This window comes from Crinia signifera, chromosome 6 (genome assembly GCF_055691185.1).
Source record: "Crinia signifera chromosome 6, ASM5569118v1, whole genome shotgun sequence".
NCBI lineage: Eukaryota > Metazoa > Chordata > Amphibia > Anura > Myobatrachidae > Crinia > Crinia signifera.
In genome coordinates, this window is record NC_139222.1 from 291,103,527 (window position 1) to 291,123,983 (window position 20,457).

General features: G+C 50.8%; 1 protein-coding gene across 2 annotated transcripts in view; it reads left to right on the forward strand.

Moving 5' to 3' along the window:
- MCMBP (minichromosome maintenance complex binding protein) overlaps positions 1–17,419 on the forward strand; it is a 45,674-nt gene extending 28,255 nt beyond the window's left edge. Inside the window, exons 10-16 of one of the 2 annotated variants that reach the window (XM_083149915.1) lie at positions 7,469–7,592; positions 13,237–13,354; positions 13,437–13,602; positions 15,527–15,660; positions 16,046–16,210; positions 16,320–16,408; positions 17,043–17,419. In XM_083149915.1, coding sequence (XP_083006041.1) covers positions 7,469–7,592; positions 13,237–13,354; positions 13,437–13,602; positions 15,527–15,660; positions 16,046–16,210; positions 16,320–16,408; positions 17,043–17,169 — 923 coding nt within the window. In that variant the 3' untranslated portion in view covers positions 17,170–17,419. The remainder of the gene's footprint in view (positions 1–7,468; positions 7,593–13,236; positions 13,355–13,436; positions 13,603–15,526; positions 15,661–16,045; positions 16,211–16,319; positions 16,409–17,042) is intronic. The other variant, XM_083149914.1, reaches the window with a different exon arrangement.
- The last annotated feature ends 3,038 nt before the right edge of the window (positions 17,420–20,457 follow it).

Genomic DNA, 20,457 nt, shown 5'->3' on the forward strand with positions numbered 1-20,457 from the left:
GGATATGTGTGGCCTGTACAGTGGGGATGTGATTGGATAGGAGAGGATATGTGTGGCCTGTACAGTGGGGATGTGATTGGATAGGAGAGGATATGTGTGGTCTATACAGTGGGGATGTGATTGGATAGGAGAGGATATGTGTGGCCTGTACAGTGGGGATGTGATTGGATAGGAGAGGATATGTGTGGTCTGTACAGTGGGGATGTGATTGGATAGGAGAGGATATGTGTGGTCTGTACAGTGGGGATGTGATTGGATAGGAGAGGATATGTGTGGCCTGTACAGTGGGGATGTGATTGGATAGGAGAGGATATGTGTGGCCTGTACAGTGGGGATGTGATTGGATAGGAGAGGATATGTGTGGCCTGTACAGTGGGGATGTGATTGGATAGGAGAGGATATGTGTGGTCTATACAGTGGGGATGTGATTGGATAGGACAGAGGATATGTGTGGCCTGTACAGTGGGGATGTGATTGGATAGGAGAGGATATGTGTGGCCTGTACAGTGGGGATGTGATTGGATAGGAGAGGATATGTGTGGTCTATACAGTGGGGATGTGATTGGATAGGAGAGGATATGTGTGGCCTGTACAGTGGGGATGTGATTGGATAGGAGAGGATATGTGTGGTCTGTACAGTGGGGATGTGATTGGATAGGAGAGGATATGTGTGGTCTGTACAGTGGGGATGTGATTGGATAGGAGAGGATATGTGTGGTCTGTACAGTGGGGATGTGATTGGATAGGAGATGAAGTGTGTGGCCTGTACAGTGGGGATGTGATTGGATAGGACAGAGGATATGTGTGGCCTGTACATTGGGGATGTGATTGGATAGGACAGAGGATATGTGTGGCCTGTACAGTGGGGATGTGATTGGATAGGAGAGGATATGTGTGGTCTGTACAGTGGGGATGTGATTGGATAGGACAGAGGATATGTGTGGTCTATACAGTGGGGATGTGATTGGATAGGACAGAGGATATGTGTGGACTGTACAGTGGGGATGTGATTGGATAGGACAGAGGATATGTGTGGTCTATACAGTGGGGATGTGATTGGATAGGAGAGGATATGTGTGGTCTGTACAGTGGGGATGTGATTGGATAGGACAGAGGATATGTGTGACCTGTACAGTGGCGATGTGATTGGATAGGACAGAGGATATGTGTGGTCTGTACAGTGCGGATGTGATTGGATAGGACAGAGGATATGTGTGGCCTGTACAGTGCGGATGTGATTGGATAGGAGAGGATGTGTGTGGCCTGTACAGTGGGGATGTGATTGGATAGGAGAGGATATGTGTGGTCTGTACAGTGGGGATGTGATTGGATAGGACAGAGGATATGTGTGGCCTGTACAGTGGGGATGTGATTGGATAGGACAGAGGATATGTGTGGTCTGTACAGTGGGGATGTGATTGGATAGGAGAGGATATGTGTGATCTGTACAGTGGGGATGTGATTGGATAGGACAGAGGATATGTGTGGTCTGTACAGTGGGGATGTGATTGGATAGGAGAGGATATGTGTGGTCTGTACAGTGGGGATGTGATTGGATAGGACAGAGGATATGTGTGGTCTGTACAGTGGGATGTGATTGGATAGGAGAGGATATGTGTGGCCTGTACAGTGCGGATGTGATTGGATAGGACAAAGGATATGTGTGGCCTGTACAGTGGGGATGTGATTGGATAGGAGAGGATATGTGTGGTCTGTACAGTGGGGATGTGATTGGATAGGAGAGGATATGTGTGGCCTGTACAGTGGGGATGTGATTGGATAGGAGAGGATATGTGTGGTCTGTACAGTGGGGATGTGATTGGATAGGACAGAGGATATGTGTGGTCTGTACAGTGGGATGTGATTGGATAGGAGAGGATATGTGTGGCCTGTACAGTGCGGATGTGATTGGATAGGAGAGGATATGTGTGGTCTGTACAGTGGGGATGTGATTGGATAGGAGAGGATATGTGTGGTCTGTACAGTGGGGATGTGATTGGATAGGAGAGGATATGTGTGGTCTGTACAGTGGGGATGTGATTGGATAGGAGAGGATATGTGTGGTCTGTACAGTGGGGATGTGATTGGATAGGAGAGGATATGTGTGGTCTGTACAGTGGGGATGTGATTGGATAGGAGAGGATATGTGTGGCCTGTACAGAGGGGATGTGATTGGATAGGACAGAGGATATGTGTGTCCTGTACAGTGGGGATGTGATTGGATAGGACAGAGGATATGTGTGGTCTGTACAGTGGGGATGTGATTGGATAGGACAGAGGATATGTGTGGTCTGTACAGTGGGGATGTGATTGGATAGGAGAGGATATGTGTGGTCTGTACAGTGGGGATGTGATTGGATAGGACAGAGGATATGTGTGGTCTGTACAGTGGGGATGTGATTGGATAGGACAGAGGATATGTGTGGCCTGTACAGTGGGGATGTGATTGGATAGGACAGAGGATATGTGTGGTCTGTACAGTGGGGATGTGATTGGATAGGAGAGGATATGTGTGGTCTGTACAGTGGGGATGTGATTGGATAGGAGAGGATATGTGTGGCCTGTACAGTGGGGATGTGATTGGATAGGAGAGGATATGTGTGGCCTGTACAGTGGGGATGTGATTGGATAGGAGAGGATATGTGTGGCCTGTACAGTGGGGATGTGATTGGATAGGAGAGGATATGTGTGGCCTGTACAGTGGGGATGTGATTGGATAGGAGAGGATATGTGTGGCCTGTACAGTGGGGATGTGATTGGATAGGAGAGGATATGTGTGGTCTGTACAGTGGGGATGTGATTGGATAGGAGAGGATATGTGTGGTCTGTACAGTGGGGATGTGATTGGATAGGAGAGGATATGTGTGGTCTGTACAGTGGGGATGTGATTGGATAGGAGAGGATATGTGTGGTCTGTACAGTGGGGATGTGATTGGATAGGAGAGGATATGTGTGGTCTGTACAGTGTGGATGTGATTGGATAGGACAGAGGATATGTGTGGTCTGTACAGTGGGGATGTGATTGGATAGGACAGAGGATATGTGTGGCCTGTACAGTGGGGATGTGATTGGATAGGAGAGGATATGTGTGGTCTATACAGTGGGGATGTGATTGGATAGGACAGAGGATATGTGTGGCCTGTACAGTGGGGATGTGATTGGATAGGAGAGGATATGTGTGGCCTGTACAGTGGGGATGTGATTGGATAGGAGAGGATATGTGTGGCCTGTACAGTGGGGATGTGATTGGATAGGAGAGGATATGTGTGGTCTGTACAGTGGGGATGTGATTGGATAGGAGAGGATATGTGTGGTCTGTACAGTGGGGATGTGATTGGATAGGAGAGGATATGTGTGGCCTGTACAGTGGGGATGTGATTGGATAGGAGAGGATATGTGTGGCCTGTACAGTGGGGATGTGATTGGATAGGAGAGGATATGTGTGGCCTGTACAGTGGGGATGTGATTGGATAGGAGAGGATATGTGTGGTCTATACAGTGGGGATGTGATTGGATAGGACAGAGGATATGTGTGGCCTGTACAGTGGGGATGTGATTGGATAGGAGAGGATATGTGTGGCCTGTACAGTGGGGATGTGATTGGATAGGAGAGGATATGTGTGGTCTATACAGTGGGGATGTGATTGGATGGGAGAGGATATGTGTGGCCTGTACAGTGGGGATGTGATTGGATAGGAGAGGATATGTGTGGTCTGTACAGTGGGGATGTGATTGGATAGGAGATGAAGTGTGTGGCCTGTACAGTGGGGATGTGATTGGATAGGACAGAGGATATGTGTGGCCTGTACATTGGGGATGTGATTGGATAGGACAGAGGATATGTGTGGCCTGTACAGTGGGGATGTGATTGGATAGGAGAGGATATGTGTGGTCTGTACAGTGGGGATGTGATTGGATAGGACAGAGGATATGTGTGGTCTATACAGTGGGGATGTGATTGGATAGGACAGAGGATATGTGTTTACTGTACAGTGGGGATGTGATTGGTTAGGACAGAGGATATGTGTGGTCTATACAGTGGGGATGTGATTGGATAGGAGAGGATATGTGTGGTCTGTACAGTGGGGATGTGATTGGATAGGACAGAGGATATGTGTGACCTGTACAGTGGCGATGTGATTGGATAGGACAGAGGATATGTGTGGTCTGTACAGTGCGGATGTGATTGGATAGGACAGAGGATATGTGTGGCCTGTACAGTGCGGATGTGATTGGATAGGAGAGGATGTGTGTGGCCTGTACAGTGGGGATGTGATTGGATAGGAGAGGATATGTGTGGTCTGTACAGTGGGGATGTGATTGGATAGGACAGAGGATATGTGTGGCCTGTACAGTGGGGATGTGATTGGATAGGACAGAGGATATGTGTGGTCTGTACAGTGGGGATGTGATTGGATAGGAGAGGATATGTGTGATCTGTACAGTGGGGATGTGATTGGATAGGACAGAGGATATGTGTGGTCTGTACAGTAGGGATGTGATTGGATAGGAGAGGATATGTGTGGTCTGTACAGTGGGGATGTGATTGGATAGGACAGAGGATATGTGTGGTCTGTACAGTGGGATGTGATTGGATAGGAGAGGATATGTGTGGCCTGTACAGTGCGGATGTGATTGGATAGGACAAAGGATATGTGTGGCCTGTACAGTGGGGATGTGATTGGATAGGAGAGGATATGTGTGGTCTGTACAGTGGGGATGTGATTGGATAGGAGAGGATATGTGTGGCCTGTACAGTGGGGATGTGATTGGATAGGAGAGGATATGTGTGGTCTGTACAGTGGGGATGTGATTGGATAGGACAGAGGATATGTGTGGTCTGTACAGTGGGATGTGATTGGATAGGAGAGGATATGTGTGGCCTGTACAGTGCGGATGTGATTGGATAGGAGAGGATATGTGTGGTCTGTACAGTGGGGATGTGATTGGATAGGAGAGGATATGTGTGGTCTGTACAGTGGGGATGTGATTGGATAGGAGAGGATATGTGTGGTCTGTACAGTGGGGATGTGATTGGATAGGAGAGGATATGTGTGGTCTGTACAGTGGGGATGTGATTGGATAGGAGAGGATATGTGTGGTTTGTACAGTGGGGATGTGATTGGATAGGAGAGGATATGTGTGGCCTGTACAGAGGGGATGTGATTGGATAGGACAGAGGATATGTGTGGCCTGTACAGTGGGGATGTGATTGGATAGGAGAGGATATGTGTGGCCTGTACAGAGTGGATGTGATTGGATAGGACAGAGGATATGTGTGGCCTGTACAGTGGTGATGTGATTGGATAGGAGAGGATATGTGTGGCCTGTACAGAGTGGATGTGATTGGATAGGACAGAGGATATGTGTGGACTGTACAGTGGGGATGTGATTGGATAGGACAGAGGATATGTGTGGACTGTACAGTGGGGATGTGATTGGATAGGACAGAGGATATGTGTGGTCTGTACAGTGGGGATGTGATTGGATAGGACAGAGGATATGTGTGGACTGTACAGTGGGGATGTGATTGGATAGGAGAGGATATATGTGTGGCCTGTACAGAGGGGATGTGATTGGATAGGACAGAGGATATGTGTGGCCTGTACAGTGGGGATGTGATTGGATAGGAGAGGATATGTGTGGCCTGTACAGAGTGGATGTGATTGGATAGGACAGAGGATATGTGTGGCCTGTACAGTGGGGATGTGATTGGATAGGACAGAGGATATGTGTGGTCTGTACAGTGGGGATGTGATTGGATAGGAGGGGATATGTGTGGCCTGTACAGTGGGGATGTGATTGGATAGGACAGAGGATATGTGTGGCCTGTACAGTGGGGATGTGATTGGATAGGACAGAGGATATGTGTGGTCTGTACAGTGGGGATGTGATTGGATAGGAGAGGATGTGTGTGGTCTGTACAGTGGGGATGTGATTGGATAGGAGAGGATGTGTGTGGTCTGTACAGTGGGGATGTGATTGGATAGGAGAGGATGTGTGTGGTCTGTACAGTGGGGATGTGATTGGATAGGAGAGGATATGTGTGGCCTGTACAGTGGGGATGTGATTGGATAGGAGAGGATATGTGTGGTCTGTACAGTGGGGATGTGATTGGATAGGAGAGGATATGTGTGGTCTGTACAGTGGGGATGTGATTGGATAGGAGGGGATATGTGTGGCCTGTACAGTGGGGATGTGATTGGATAGGAGAGGATATGTGTGGTCTGTACAGTGTGGATGTGATTGGATAGGAGAGGATATGTGTGGCCTGTACAGTGGGGATGTGATTGGATAGGACAGAGGATATGTGTGGCCTGTACAGTGGGGATGTGATTGGATAGGACAGAGGATATGTGTGGTCTGTACAGTGGGGATGTGATTGGATAGGAGAGGATATGTGTGGCCTGTACAGTGGGGATGTGATTGGATAGGACAGAGGATATGTGTGGCCTGTACAGTGGGGATGTGATTGGGTAGGACAGAGGATATGTGTGGTCTGTACAGTGGGGATGTGATTAGATAGGACAGAGGATATGTGTGGTCTGTACAGTGGGGATGTGATTGGATAGGACAGATGATATGTGTGGACTGTACAGTGGGGATGTGATTGGATAGGAGAGGATATGTGTGGCCTGTACAGTGCGGATGTGATTAGAATGGTGTATAAAGGTTCTGTGACTGGTATGGAATTTGAAAAGCTTGCCTGAAGAGATGAGTTTTCAGGGAACGCTTATAGGTTTGGAGACTGGAGGAGAGTCTTATTGTGCTTGGGAGGGCATTCCACAGAGTGGGTGCAGCTGAAGAAAGTCCTGCAGTCGGGAATGGGAGCGAGTAATGAGTGTGGATGAGAGACGCAGATCTTGGGAGGAGCGTAGAGGTCGTGTTGGATGATACATTGAGATAAGAGAAGATATGTATGTTGGTGTAGTTTGGGTTTATGGCTTTGTGTGTAAGTAATAGAATTTTGTATTGAATACGGTAGAATACAGGTAACCAATGAAGTGACTGACAGAGTAGCTTTGCAGACGATGAACGTCTGGCTAGGAAGATTAGCCTCGCAGCTGCATTCATGATGGACTGTAGTGGTGAGAGTCTGTATTGGGAAGGCCAATAAGGAGACCATTGCAATAATCAATGCGGGAGATGATGAGGGCGAGGATTGCAGTGTTTGCAGTGTCCTGTGTGAGGTAAGGGTGAATTTTAAATATGTCTTTTAGGTGCATGTGGCATGATTTCCAGACAGATTGAATGTGGGGTACAAAGGAAAGTTCAGAGTCCAGGATAACACCTAGGCAGCGAGCTTGAGTATTGGGGCCTCGCTGGGCGGCCGTTCCTCCCTCGCCAGATTTACAAACTGCGTGAGGACAGATAAATCGCTGCTTTTCTTGGTCAGATTCTAAATGAGTTTGACTTCAGTGTTTGCCAAATGTCCATGTACCTGACCACAGCGCTCTCTCGCTCCCAGTCCTTGCAGGGTTCATGTCCCAGGTGCCTTCTGTGAGGGCGGAGCTTCTGGGGTTCCTCTCGCACGCTCTTCTTGGGGACAAGCTAGCGGCCGAGTACGTCCTGCTCCACCTCCTCTCCACCGTGTGAGTACTGGTAGGAACGCTGGTTGTGTTACATATATGTATGGCAGGGTTCTCGTGCAGTCACAGCGTACATCCTGGGGAGAGGTCACTGAAGCTCCTGTGACCATGACACGGCTGATAACAGAGTACAATAACCTCTGCTGTGCCACAGCAATAGTGATAAAGTGAACACATCTGTCACAATACAGGTGTAATGTGTGTAGACTTACATATATAGTGGCGTGTATAAGTGTTCAGCAGTCACCAGATTGGTCGTACATATATAGTGGCGTGTATAAGTGTTCAGCACCCTCAGCAGTCACCAGATTGGTCGTACATATATAGTGGCGTGTATAAGTGTTCAGCAGTCACCAGATTGGTCGTACATATATAGTGGCGTGTATGAGTGTTCAGCACCCTCAGCAGTCACCAGATTGGTCGTACGTATATAGTGGCGTGTATAAGTGTTCAGCACCCCCAGCAGTCACCAGAATGGTCGTACGTATATAGTGGCGTGTATGAGTGTTCAGCGCCCTCAGCAGTCACCAGATTGGTCGTACGTATATAGTGGCGTGTATAAGTGTTCAGCGCTCCCAGCAGTCACCAGATTGGTCGTACGTATATAGTGGCGTGTATAAGTGTTCAGCGCCCTCAGCAGTCACCAGATTGGTCGTACGTATATAGTGGCGTGTATAAGTGTTCAGCGCCCTCAGCAGTCACCAGATTGGTCGTACGTATATAGTGGCGTGTATAAGTGTTCAGCGCCCCCAGCAGTCACCAGATTGGTCGTACGTATATAGTGGCGTGTATAAGTGTTCAGCGCCCCCAGCAGTCACCAGATTGGTCGTACGTATATAGTGGCGGGTATAAGTGTTCAGCGCCCCCAGCAGTCACCAGAATGGTCGTACGTATATAGTGGCGTGTATAAGTGTTCAGCGCCCCCAGCAGTCACCAGAATGGTCGTACGTATATAGTGGCGTGTATAAGTGTTCAGCGCTCCCAGCAGTCACCAGATTGGTCGTACGTATATATAGTGGCGTGTATAAGTGTTCAGCGCCCCCAGCAGTCACCAGAATGGTCGTACGTATATAGTGGCGTGTATAAGTGTTCAGCGCTCCCAGCAGTCACCAGATTGGTCGTACGTATATAGTGGCGTGTATAAGTGTTCAGCGCCCCCAGCAGTCACCAGATTGGTCGTACGTATATAGTGGCGGGTATAAGTGTTCAGCGCCCCCAGCAGTCACCAGAATGGTCGTACGTATATAGTGGCGGGTATAAGTGTTCAGCGCCCCCAGCAGTCACCAGATTGGTCGTACGTATATAGTGGCGTGTATGAGTGTTCAGCACCCTCAGCAGTCACCAGATTGGTCGTACGTATATAGTGGCGTGTATGAGTGTTCAGCACCCTCAGCAGTCACCAGATTGGTCGTACATATATAGTGGCGTGTATAAGTATTCAGCGCCCTCAGCAGTCACCAGATTGGTCGTACATATATAGTGGCGTGTATAAGTATTCAGCGCAGTCACCAGATTGGTCGTACGTATATAGTGGCGTGTATGAGTGTTCAGCGCCCCCAGCAGTCACCAGATTGGTCGTACATATATAGTGGCGTGTATAACCGTTCAGCGCCCCCAGCAGTCACCAGATTGGTCGTACATATATAGTGGCGTGTATATGTGTTCAGCGCCCTCAGCAGTCACCAGATTGTTCGTACATATATAGTGGCGTGTATAAGTGTTCAGCGCCCCCAGCAGTCACCAGATTGGTCGTACATATATAGTGGCGGGTATAAGTGTTCAGCGCCCCCAGCAGTCACCAGATTGGTCGTACATATATAGTGGCGTGTATGAGTGTTCAGCACCCTCAGCAGTCACCAGATTGGTCGTACATATATAGTGGCGTGTATGAGTGTTCAGCACCCTCAGCAGTCACCAGATTGGTCGTACATATATAGTGGCGTGTATAAGTATTCAGCGCAGTCACCAGATTGGTCGTACGTATAAAGTGGCGTGTATGAGTGTTCAGCAGTCACCAGATTGGTCGTACATATATAGTGGCGTGTATGAGTGTTCAGCGCCCCCAGCAGTCACCAGATTGGTCGTGCATATATAGTGGCGTGTATGAGTGTTCAGCACCCTCAGCAGTCACCAGATTGGTCGTACATATATAGTGGCGTGTATAAGCGTTCAGCGCCCTTAGCAGTCACCAGATTGGTCGTACATATATAGTGGCGTGTATAAGTGTTCAGAGCTCCCAGCAGTCACCAGATTGGTCATACATATATAGTGGCGTGTATAAGTGTTCAGCGCTCCCAGCAGTCACCAGATTGGTCGTACATATATAGTGGCGTGTATAAGTATTCAGCGCCCTCAGCAGTCACCAGGTTGGTCGTACATATATAGTGGCGTGTATAAGTGTTCAGCAGTCACCAGATTGGTCGTACATATATAGTGGCGTGTATAAGTGTTCAGCGCCCTCAGCAGTCACCAGATTGGTCGTACATATATAGTGGCGTGTATAAGTATTCAGCGCCCTCAGCAGTCACCAGGTTGGTCGTACATATATAGTGGCGTGTATAAGTGTTCAGCAGTCACCAGATTGGTCGTACATATATAGTGGCGTGTATAAGTGTTCAGCGCTCCCAGCAGTCACCAGATTGGTCGTACATATATAGTGGCGTGTATAAGTATTCAGCGCCCTCAGCAGTCACCAGGTTGGTCGTACATATATAGTGGCGTGTATAAGTGTTCAGCAGTCACCAGATTGGTCGTACATATATAGTGGCGTGTATAAGTGTTCAGCGCCCTCAGCAGTCACCAGATTGGTCGTACGTATATAGTGGCGTGTATAAGTATTCAGCGCAGTCACCAGATTGGTCGTACATATATAGTGGCGTGTATAAGTGTTCAGCAGTCACCAGATTGGTCGTACATATATAGTGGCGTGTATAAGTGTTCAGCGCCCTCAGCAGTCACCTGGTTGGTCGTACATATATAGTGGCGTGTATATGTGTTCAGCGCCCCCAGCAGTCACCAGATTGGTCGTACATATATAGTGGCGTGTATAAGTGTTCAGCGCCCTCAACAGTCACCAGATTGGTCGTACATATATAGTGGAGTGTATGAGTGTTCAGCACCCTCAGCAGTCACCTGGTTGGTCGTACATATATAGTGGAGTGTATGAGTGTTCAGCACCCTCAGCAGTCACCAGATTGGTCGTACATATATAGTGGCGTGTATAAGTGTTCAGCACCCTCAGCAGTCACCAGATTGGTCGTACATATATAGTGGCGTGTATAAGTGTTCAGCGCCCCCAGCAGTCACCAGATTGGTCGTACATATATAGTGGTGTGTATGAGTGTTCAGCGCAGTCACCAGATTGGTCGTACATATATAGTGGCGTGTATAAGTGTTCAGCGCCCTCAGCAGTCACCACATTGGTCGTACATATATAGTGGCGTGTATAAGTGTTCAGCGCCCCCAGCAGTCACCAGATTGGTCGTACATATATAGTGGCGTGTATAAGCGTTCAGCGCCCCCAGCAGTCACCAGATTGGTCTTACATATATAGTGGCGTGTATAAGTATTCAGCGCCCCCAGCAGTCACCTGGTTGGTCGTACATATATAGTGGCATGTATAAGTATTCAGCGCCCCCAGCAGTCACCAGATTGGTCGTACATATATAGTGGCGTGTATAAGTGTTCAGCGCCCTCAGCAGTCACCAGATTGGTCGTACATATATAGTGGCGTGTATATGTGTTCAGCGCCCCCAGCAGTCACCAGATTGATCGTACATATGCACCTAGAGACGCAGTGTGATACATCTTACGTATGACGGAAATAAATGGTGCTTGTTGTGGAAGTGTCCGCCAGGCCACGCGGGGTTTGGGGGACACCTCGGGGCTGCAATGTACAAATAGCACCAGAGATGGGCCTGGGGTTACGGCAGACCGATGCAGGGTGTCTCCCTGTATATAGAACCAGCCCATCTCTTCAGCCCCCGCGGAGGGGTATACAGAGCCCCTGATATGGTGACTGGAGCCCCCTCACCCAAGTCTCACCCACTGAGCACTACAAATGTGTCAGTGGGTTTCTAATGGTCTGGAGACCAGAGTACATGTAATACGACCCGCTCCTCCGCTGTTATATGCCGCGCCTCCACTGTCTACGCTGATATGTGCCGCTCCTCCACTGTCTCCGCTGATATGTGCCGCTCCTCCACTGTCTCCGCTGATATATGCCGCTCCTCCACTGTCTCCGCTGATATATGCCGCTCCTCCACTGTCTCCGCTGATATATGCCGCTCCTCCACTGTCTCCGCTGATATATGCCGCTCCTCCACTGTCTCCGCTGATATATGCCCGGTCTTTCCTTTCTCCGCTGATATATGCCGGGCTTTCCTCTCTCCGCTGATATATGCCCGGTCTTTCCTTTCTCCGCTGATTATATGCCGGGCTTTCCTTTCTCCGCTGATATATGCCACTCCTCCACTGTCTCCGCTGATATGTGCCGGGCTTTCCTCTCTCCGCTGATATATGCTCGGTCTTTCCTTTCTCCGCTGATATATGCCCGGTCTTTCCTTTCTCCGCTGATTATATGCCGGGCTTTCCTTTCTCCGCTGATATATGCCGGGCTTTCCTTCCTCTGCTGATATGTGCCGGTCTTTCCTTTCTCCGCTGATATGTGCCGGTCTTTCCTTCCTCTGCTGATCTATGCCGGTCTTTCCTTCCTCTGCTGATCTATGCCGGTCTTTCCTTTCTCCGCTGATATATGCCGGTCTTTCCTTTCTCCGCTTATATATGCCGGGCTTTCCTTTCTGTGCTGATATATGCCGGGCTTTCCTTTCTCCGATGATATATGCCGGGCTTTCCTTTCTCTGCTGATATATGCCGGGCTTTCCTTTTTCTGCTGATATATGCCGGGCTTTCCTTTCTCCGCTGATATATGCCGGGCTTTCCTTTCTCCGCTGATATATGCTGGGCTTTCCTTTCTCCACTGATCTATGCTGGTCTTTCCTTTCTCCGCTGATTATATGCCGGTCTTTCCTTTCTCCGCTGATTATATGCCGGTCTTTCCTTTCTCCGCTGATTATATGCCGGTCTTTCCTTTTTCTGCTGATAATATGCTGGTCATTCCTTTCTCCGCTGATATATGCCGGGCTTTCCTTTCTCCGCTGATATATGCCGGGCTTTCCTTTCTCCGCTGATTATATGCTGCTCATTCCTTTCTCCGCTGATTATATGCCGGTCTTTCCTTTTTCCGCTGATCTATGCCGGTCTTTCCTTTCTCCGCTGATTATATGCCGGTCTTTCCTTTTTCCGCTGATAATATGCTGGTCATTCCTTTCTCCGCTGATTATATGCCGGTCTTTCCTTTCTCCGCTGATTATATGCTGGTCTTTCCTTTCTCCGCTGATTATATGCTGGTCATTCCTTTCTCCGCTGATTATATGCCGGTTTTTCCGCTGATCTATGCCGGTCTTTCCTTTCTCCGCTGATCTATGCCGGTCTTTCCTTTCTCCGCTGATCTATGCCGGTCTTTCCTTTCTCCGCTGATTATATGCCGGTCTTTCCTTTTTCCGCTGATATGTGCCGGTCTTTCCTTTCTCCGAGCTCGTCTGACATAACATTGCCTTATACACGTTTATGTTCTCATCCCGCACAGATACGCCCGAAGAGATGTTTTCCCCCTGGGCAAGTTCTCACTAAATCTCAGCGGATGCCCCCGGAATGGCATCTTCAGCCAACACCTGTTCCGCGTGGTGCAGCAGCTGGTGCCTGCGGTAAGATGGCCGCCATTATAAAGCTCCTGTTTCATAGTCTGCGGTGAGGGTTCTCCTGACTCTGGTTTCACTCTCCCTGCAGTCACATTACCTTCCCATGACCCTACAAAACATGAACGGTCTGTGCTTTGTGCCACGTAAAGACTATGCTGCCAACCGGCTGGTGAGCGGCCTCCTCCAGCTGTCACCTCACACCTCTCTGGTGGTGGATGAGACCTTGCTGGAGCAAGGCCAGCTGGACCCTAAGGGTGGGTATGAGGACAGGGCTACGGTTCTTGGTTAATGTTCTACATCAAACCTGACGCTAACTGTGTCACTGACCATCGGACGTGTCCCTGCCCGGCTCCCCTCTGTGTCACTGACCACCGGACGTGTCCCTGCCCGGCTCCCCTCTGTGTCACTGACCATCAGACGTGTCCCTGCCCGGCTCCCCTCCGTGTCACTGACCGTCAGAGGTGTTCCTGCCCGGCTCCCCTCTGTGTCACTGACCATCAGACGTGTCCCTGCCCGGCTCCCCTCTGTGTCACTGACCACCGGACGTGTCCCTGCCCGGCTCCCCAACGTGTCACTGACCACCGGACGTGTCCCTGCCCGGCTCCCCTCTGTGTCACTGACCACCGGACGTGTCCCTGCCCGGCTCCCCTCTGTGTCACTGACCATCTGACGTGTCCCTGCCCGGCTCCCCTCTGTGTCACTGACCATCAGACGTGTCCCTGCCCGGCTCCCCTCTGTGTCACTGACCATCAGACGTGTCCCTGCCCGGCTCCCCTCTGTGTCACTGACCACCGGACGTGTCCCTGCCCGGCTCCCCTCTGTGTCACTGACCACCGGACGTGTCCCTGCCCGGCTCCCCTCTGTGTCACTGACCACCGGACGTGTCCCTGCCCGGCTCCCCTCTGTGTCACTGACCACCGGACGTGTCCCTGCCCGGCTCCCCTCTGTGTCACTGACCACTGGATGTGTCCCTGCCCGGCTCCCCTCTGTGTCACTGACTGTCAGACGTGTCCCTGCCCGGCTCCCCTCTGTGTCACTGACCACCGGACGCGTCCCTGCCCAGCTCCCCTCTGTGTCACTGACCACCGGACGTGTCCCTGCCCGGCTCCCCTCTGTGTCACTGACCGTCAGACGTGTCCCTGTCCGGCTCCCCTCTGTGTCACTGACCACCGGACGCGTCCCTGCCCGGCTCCCCTCTGTGTCACTGACCACCGGACGCGTCCCTGCCCGGCTCCCCAACGTGTCCCTGCCCGGCTCCCCTCTGTGTCACTGACCACCGGACGCGTCCCTGCCCGGCTCCCCTCTGTGTCACTGACCACCGGACGCGTCCCTGCCCGGCTCCCCTCTGTGTCACTGACCACCGGACGTGTCCCTGCCCGGCTCCCCTCTGTGTCACTGACCACCGGACGTGTCCCTGCCCGGCTCCCCTCTGTGTCACTGACCACTGGATGTGTCCCTGCCCGGCTCCCCTCTGTGTCACTGATCATCAGACGTGTCCCTGCCCGGCTCCCCTCTGTGTCACTGACCACCGGACGTGTCCCTGCCCGGCTCCCCAACGTGTCCCTGCCCGGCTCCCCTCTGTGTCACTGACCACCGGACGTGTCCCTGCCCGGCTCCCCTCTGTGTCACTGACCACTGGATGTGTCCCTGCCCGGCTCCCCTCTGTGTCACTGACTGTCAGACGTGTCCCTGCCCGGCTCCCCTCTGTGTCACTGACCACCGGACGTATCTCTGCCCGGCTCCCCAACGTGTCCCTGCCCGGCTCCCCTCTGTGTCACTGACCATCGGATGTGTCCCTGCCCGGCTCCCCTCTGTGTCACGGACCACCGGACGTGTCCCTGCCCGGCTCCCCTCTGTGTCACTGACCACCGGACGTGTCCCTGCCCGGCTCCCCTCTGTGTCACTGACTGTCAGACGTGTCCCTGCCCGGCTCCCCTCCGTGTCCCTGCCCACCAGACGTGTCCCTGCCCGGCTCCCCCCCGTGTCACTGACTCAGACGTGTCCCTGCCCGGCTCCCCTCCGTGTCACTGACCACCGGACGTGTCTTTGCACGGCTGCCCCTGTAATTGGTGCCCCCTGCTGGAAGGGTGTGATACAGCAGAGCTCTGTGCGTGTGGTGTCCCCACACTCGGGTCATACGTGACGCAGTAACATGGTCTCCTTGTCTCTGTCCCCCAGGTGTTCTCAATGTCACGGCGCTGGGGAACCTGATCACCTGGCAGAAGGTGGATTATGACTTCAGTTTCCACCAGATGGAATTTCCCTGCAATATTAATGTCCTGGTCACTTCCGAGGGACGCTCGCTGCTCCCAGTACGTAGCCTTCTATAGCAGTTACATGGTACATGCGTGTCCTGTATGAAGTATGTCCCAGTATATTATCCGCTCCTCCTTCTCTCACACAGTAGGGTTATATACACTCCTGTTCCATGGGCTGTGGGGGTATATATACATTGTAGCGGTATAGAGAGCCCATGTGGTTGGAGGGGGGCGTTATCACTGCCTCTGATTGGGACAGCCCCCCCTCACACACACACACACACACACACACACACACACACACACTCATACACACATTGTGCAGAACTGCTAGATTGATGAGAACGGGGATTAATCTTGTATGACATAATAATAATAATAAGGCAGAGTTGCTCTGTACGCGAGGTTCTGGGGTTTCCAGTGTTTGTTGCTCTCTCAGTCAGACTGTCAGGTTCACCTGAAGCCACAGATGACCCCTCCGGATCTGCCGCAGTACATGGACGCTCTGCTTGCCGCGGCGCTGCCGTCTCTGCTCAACCAGTTCCGCACCTACCTGAGCCTTCTGCGGATGACAGACTACACCATCTCTGAGGAGATGACCAAGGTAACGTGGTTGTATTGTGCCCACGCACTGCCCAGATGCCGCAGCTGGGTAACTGCTGCGTGCGTGGTGCCCGGGTGGAGATGGTCTGCTAACGAGGTCTCTCCTCCAGGCTGTGGAAGTAGACTTCGTGGACATGCGGAAGGGGGACCCGCAGAGTATGAGTGCGGACGATCTGCACCGGTTGCTGGTGATAGCTCGGTGAGTCCGCTCTGTTACAGATCTATACATAGATAATAATTGTATTATTGTCCTGCATGATACATGGACGGGGAATCTGTAATGTAATGATACTTTTATGTGCGGAGCTTACTGCGATTCAGCGGGGACCGTGTTACCATCGATGTGTAACAAGAGGCTGTGATCATAGCAACTGAGGGTCTGCTTCCGTTCCGGGCCTGGTGCAAGACGGGTTCCGTGTTGTAGGTTACAATTCTATAATATGGGAACTATGGCAACAACGTCTGCGGATTATAGAAAGTGGAGGTCATGCGTCCTCGTACTCCCGTTGTGTCTGCACCACCCAGCGACTGTTCTGTCCCAAAGGAGAAGTGTAACAAGTTTCTGTAACTCTTCACTTGCTGCAGTGCACTACAGACGCCAGGCTGCCACTTAACGCACATGATTAGTTTTACACATGAACACCGTCGCAGATGAGGCGAAATGGAAGGTGGCGTCAGGGCCCTTATGGCGCACAGATGTATTAATATCATGCACCAAATTGACAGTCGCCAGCTGCGGTTGGAAGCTCCACACATAGGAGTAAGTGTAGTAGAATCAGAATTGCGCTGTTTTTAGATATCACTGTTACTTTGTGAATCTCGCTGTTTTCCAGGCTGCTGTCGCTGAGCGCCGGTGAGACGACACTGTCCAGGGATGGGTGGCTCCGCGCCAAGGAGCTGGAACTGCAGAGGAAGAGTCGCATCCAGGACCAGAAATACCTGAACGGGAACGAGCTGTAATTGGATCCTTCGCTCCGAGTTCTGTCTTTAGCTTCGCTGCGGCTTCTGTTTGGGACTCTCGGGCTGCGGTCCTGCGCCAACAGCGGCTCGCAGGAAATAATACTCTGTGCGCTGCGCACATTTCTCAGGAACAGTCCTTATATTACAGAATTGTTCTTGTATCCAGTTATTTCTTTCCACATTATATTTTGATATTAAAAGGTTTACAAGGTCCTAAAGCCTTGTGATTTCTGTCCCATCTACTGCTGCATATTGTGGCGACATGACCGATATCCTCCATTATTACGTAGCTCCCATTCACAAAGGGCTCACGGTACTGAGAGTGGGTGATCTCCGCAGGTGTGTGACGACAAGCATACGAGGCATTGAGGGTAACAGAGGAAGACTCTGTGTACGTTATGGAAGTTGTGCCCAGTAAAGGCTACGTTGGCTCTTCAGGTGCACCTGAATGTGACCTTCAGGGTTTTGGGGACTTTTTGTTCATACACCACACACAGGTGACCATTCACCTAAACCCATTTTACCCTCAATAAGGAGAAGATGTGATATGTGACCGGCTCGGTCAGATCGTTGCACAATTTATTACATTACACCATCCCCAAAGCCTCTATTTGCTTATTGCAGACTGTTGTAAGTGACCAATTATAATGAAGAGGCACAAGATGAGGACGCGCTCTGTCTTTCATCCACTAGATGTCACTGGAGGTACAGTGGGTACTAGAATTCTGCTGAGTGATGTGATATGTGACACCTGTATACTGCTTGTGACTGAGGCTGTATACGGAGCAGACTGCGCTGAGTGATGTGATATGTGACACCTGTATACTGCGTGTGACTGAGGCTGTATATGGAGCAGACTGCACTATGTGATATGATGTGACACCTGTATACTGCGTGTGACTGAGGCTGTATACGGAGCAGACTGCGCTGAGTTATGTGATATGTGACACCTGTATACTGTGTGTGACTGAGGCTGTATACGGAGCAGACTCTGCTGAGTGATGTGATATGTGACACCTGTATACTGTGAGTGACTGAGGCTGTATACGGAGCAGACTGCGCTGAGTGATGTGATTTGTGACACCTGTATACTGCGTGTGACTGAGGCTGTATAAGGAGCAGACTGCGCTGAGTGATGGGATGTGACACCTGTATACTGCGCATGACTGAGGCTGTATACAGAGCAGACTGCACTGAGTGATGTGATATGTGACACCTGTATACTGTGTGTGACTGAGGCTGTATACGGAGCAGACTGCGCTGAGTGATGTGACACCTGTATACTGCGTGTGACTGAGGCTGAATACGGAGCAGACTGCGCTGAGTGATGGGATATGTGACACCTGTATACTGCGTGTGACTGAGGCTGTATAAGGAGCAGACTGCGCTGAGTGATGGGATGTGTGACACCTGTATACTGCGTGTGACTGAGGCTGTATACGGAGCAGACTGTGCTGAGTGATGTGACACCTGTATACGGAGCAGACTGCACTGAGTGATGTGATATGTGACACCTGTATACTGCGTGTGACTGAGGCTGTATACGGAGCAGACTGCGCTGAGTGATGGGATATATGACACCTGTATACTGCGTGTGACTGAGGCTGTATATGGAGCAGACTGCGCTGAGTGATGGGATGTGTGACACCTGTATACTGCGTGTGACTGAGGCTGTATAAGGAGCAGATGGCGCTGAGTGATGGGATGTGTGACACCTGTATACTGCGTGTGACTGAGGCTGTATACGGAGCAGACTGTGCTGAGTGATGTGACACCTGTATACGGAGCAGACTGCACTGAGTGATGTGATATGTGACACCTGTATACTGTGAGTGACTGAGGCTGTATACAGAGCAGACTGCACTGAGTGATGTGTTATGTGACACCTGTATACTGTGAGTGACTGAGGCTGTATACGGAGCAGACTGCACTGAGTGATGTGATATGTGACATCTGTATACTGTGTGTGACTGAGGTTGTATACGGGGCAGACTGCGCTGAGTGATGTGATGTGACACCTGTATACTGCGTGTGACTGAGGCTGTATACGGAGCATACTGCGCTGAGCGATGTGATGTGACACCTGTATACTGCGTGTGACTGAGGCTGTATACAGAGCAGACTGCACTGAGTGATGTGTTATGTGACACCTGTATACCGCGTGTGACTGAGGCTGTACACGGAGCAGACTGTGCTGAGTGATGTGATATGTGACACCTGTATACTGTGAGTGACTGAGGCTGTATACAGAGCAGACTGCACTGAGTGATGTGTTATGTGACACCTGTATACTGTGAGTGACTGAGGCTGTATACGGAGCAGACTGCACTGAGTGATGTGATATGTGACATCTGTATACTGTGTGTGACTAAGGCTGTATACGGAGCAGACTGCGCTGAGTGATGGGATATGACACCTGTATACTGCGTGTGACTGAGGCTGTATACGGAGCAGACTGTGCTGAGTGATGTGATATGTGACACCTGTATACTGTGTGTGACACGCTGTATATGGAGCAGACTGTGCTGAGTGATATGTGACACCTGTATACTGCGTGTGACTGAGGCTGTATACGGAGCAGACTGCGCTGAGTGATGTGATATGTGACACCTGTATACTGCGTGTGACCGAGGCTGTATACGGACAGACTGCGCTGAGTGATGTGATATGTGACACCTGTATACTGCGTGTGACCGAGGCTGTATACGGACAGACTGCGCTGAGTGATGTGATATGTGACACCTGTGTACTGCGTGTGACTGAGGCTGTATACAGAGCAGACTGCGCTGAGTGATGTGATGCGTGACACATGTATACCGCGTGTGACCGAGGCTGTATACGGAGCAGACTGCGCTGAGTGATGTGATATGTGACACCTGTATACTGCGTGTGACCGTGGCTGTATACGGAGCAGACTGCGCTGAGTGATGTGATATGTGACACCTGTATACTGCGTGTGACTGTGGCTGTATACGGAGCAGACTGCGCTGAGTGATGTGATTTGTGACACCTGTATACTGCGTGTGACCGAGGCTGTATACGGAGCAGACTGCGCTGAGTGATGTGATATGTGACACCTCTATACTGCGTGTGACCAAGGCTGTATACGGACAGACTGCGCTGAGTGATGTGATATGTGACACCTGTATACTGCGTGTGACCGAGGCTGTATACGGAGCAGACTGCGCTGAGTGATGTGATATGTGACACCTGTATACTGCGTGTGACTGAGGCTGTATACGGAGCAGACTGCGCTGAGTGATGTGATATGTGACACCTGTATACTGC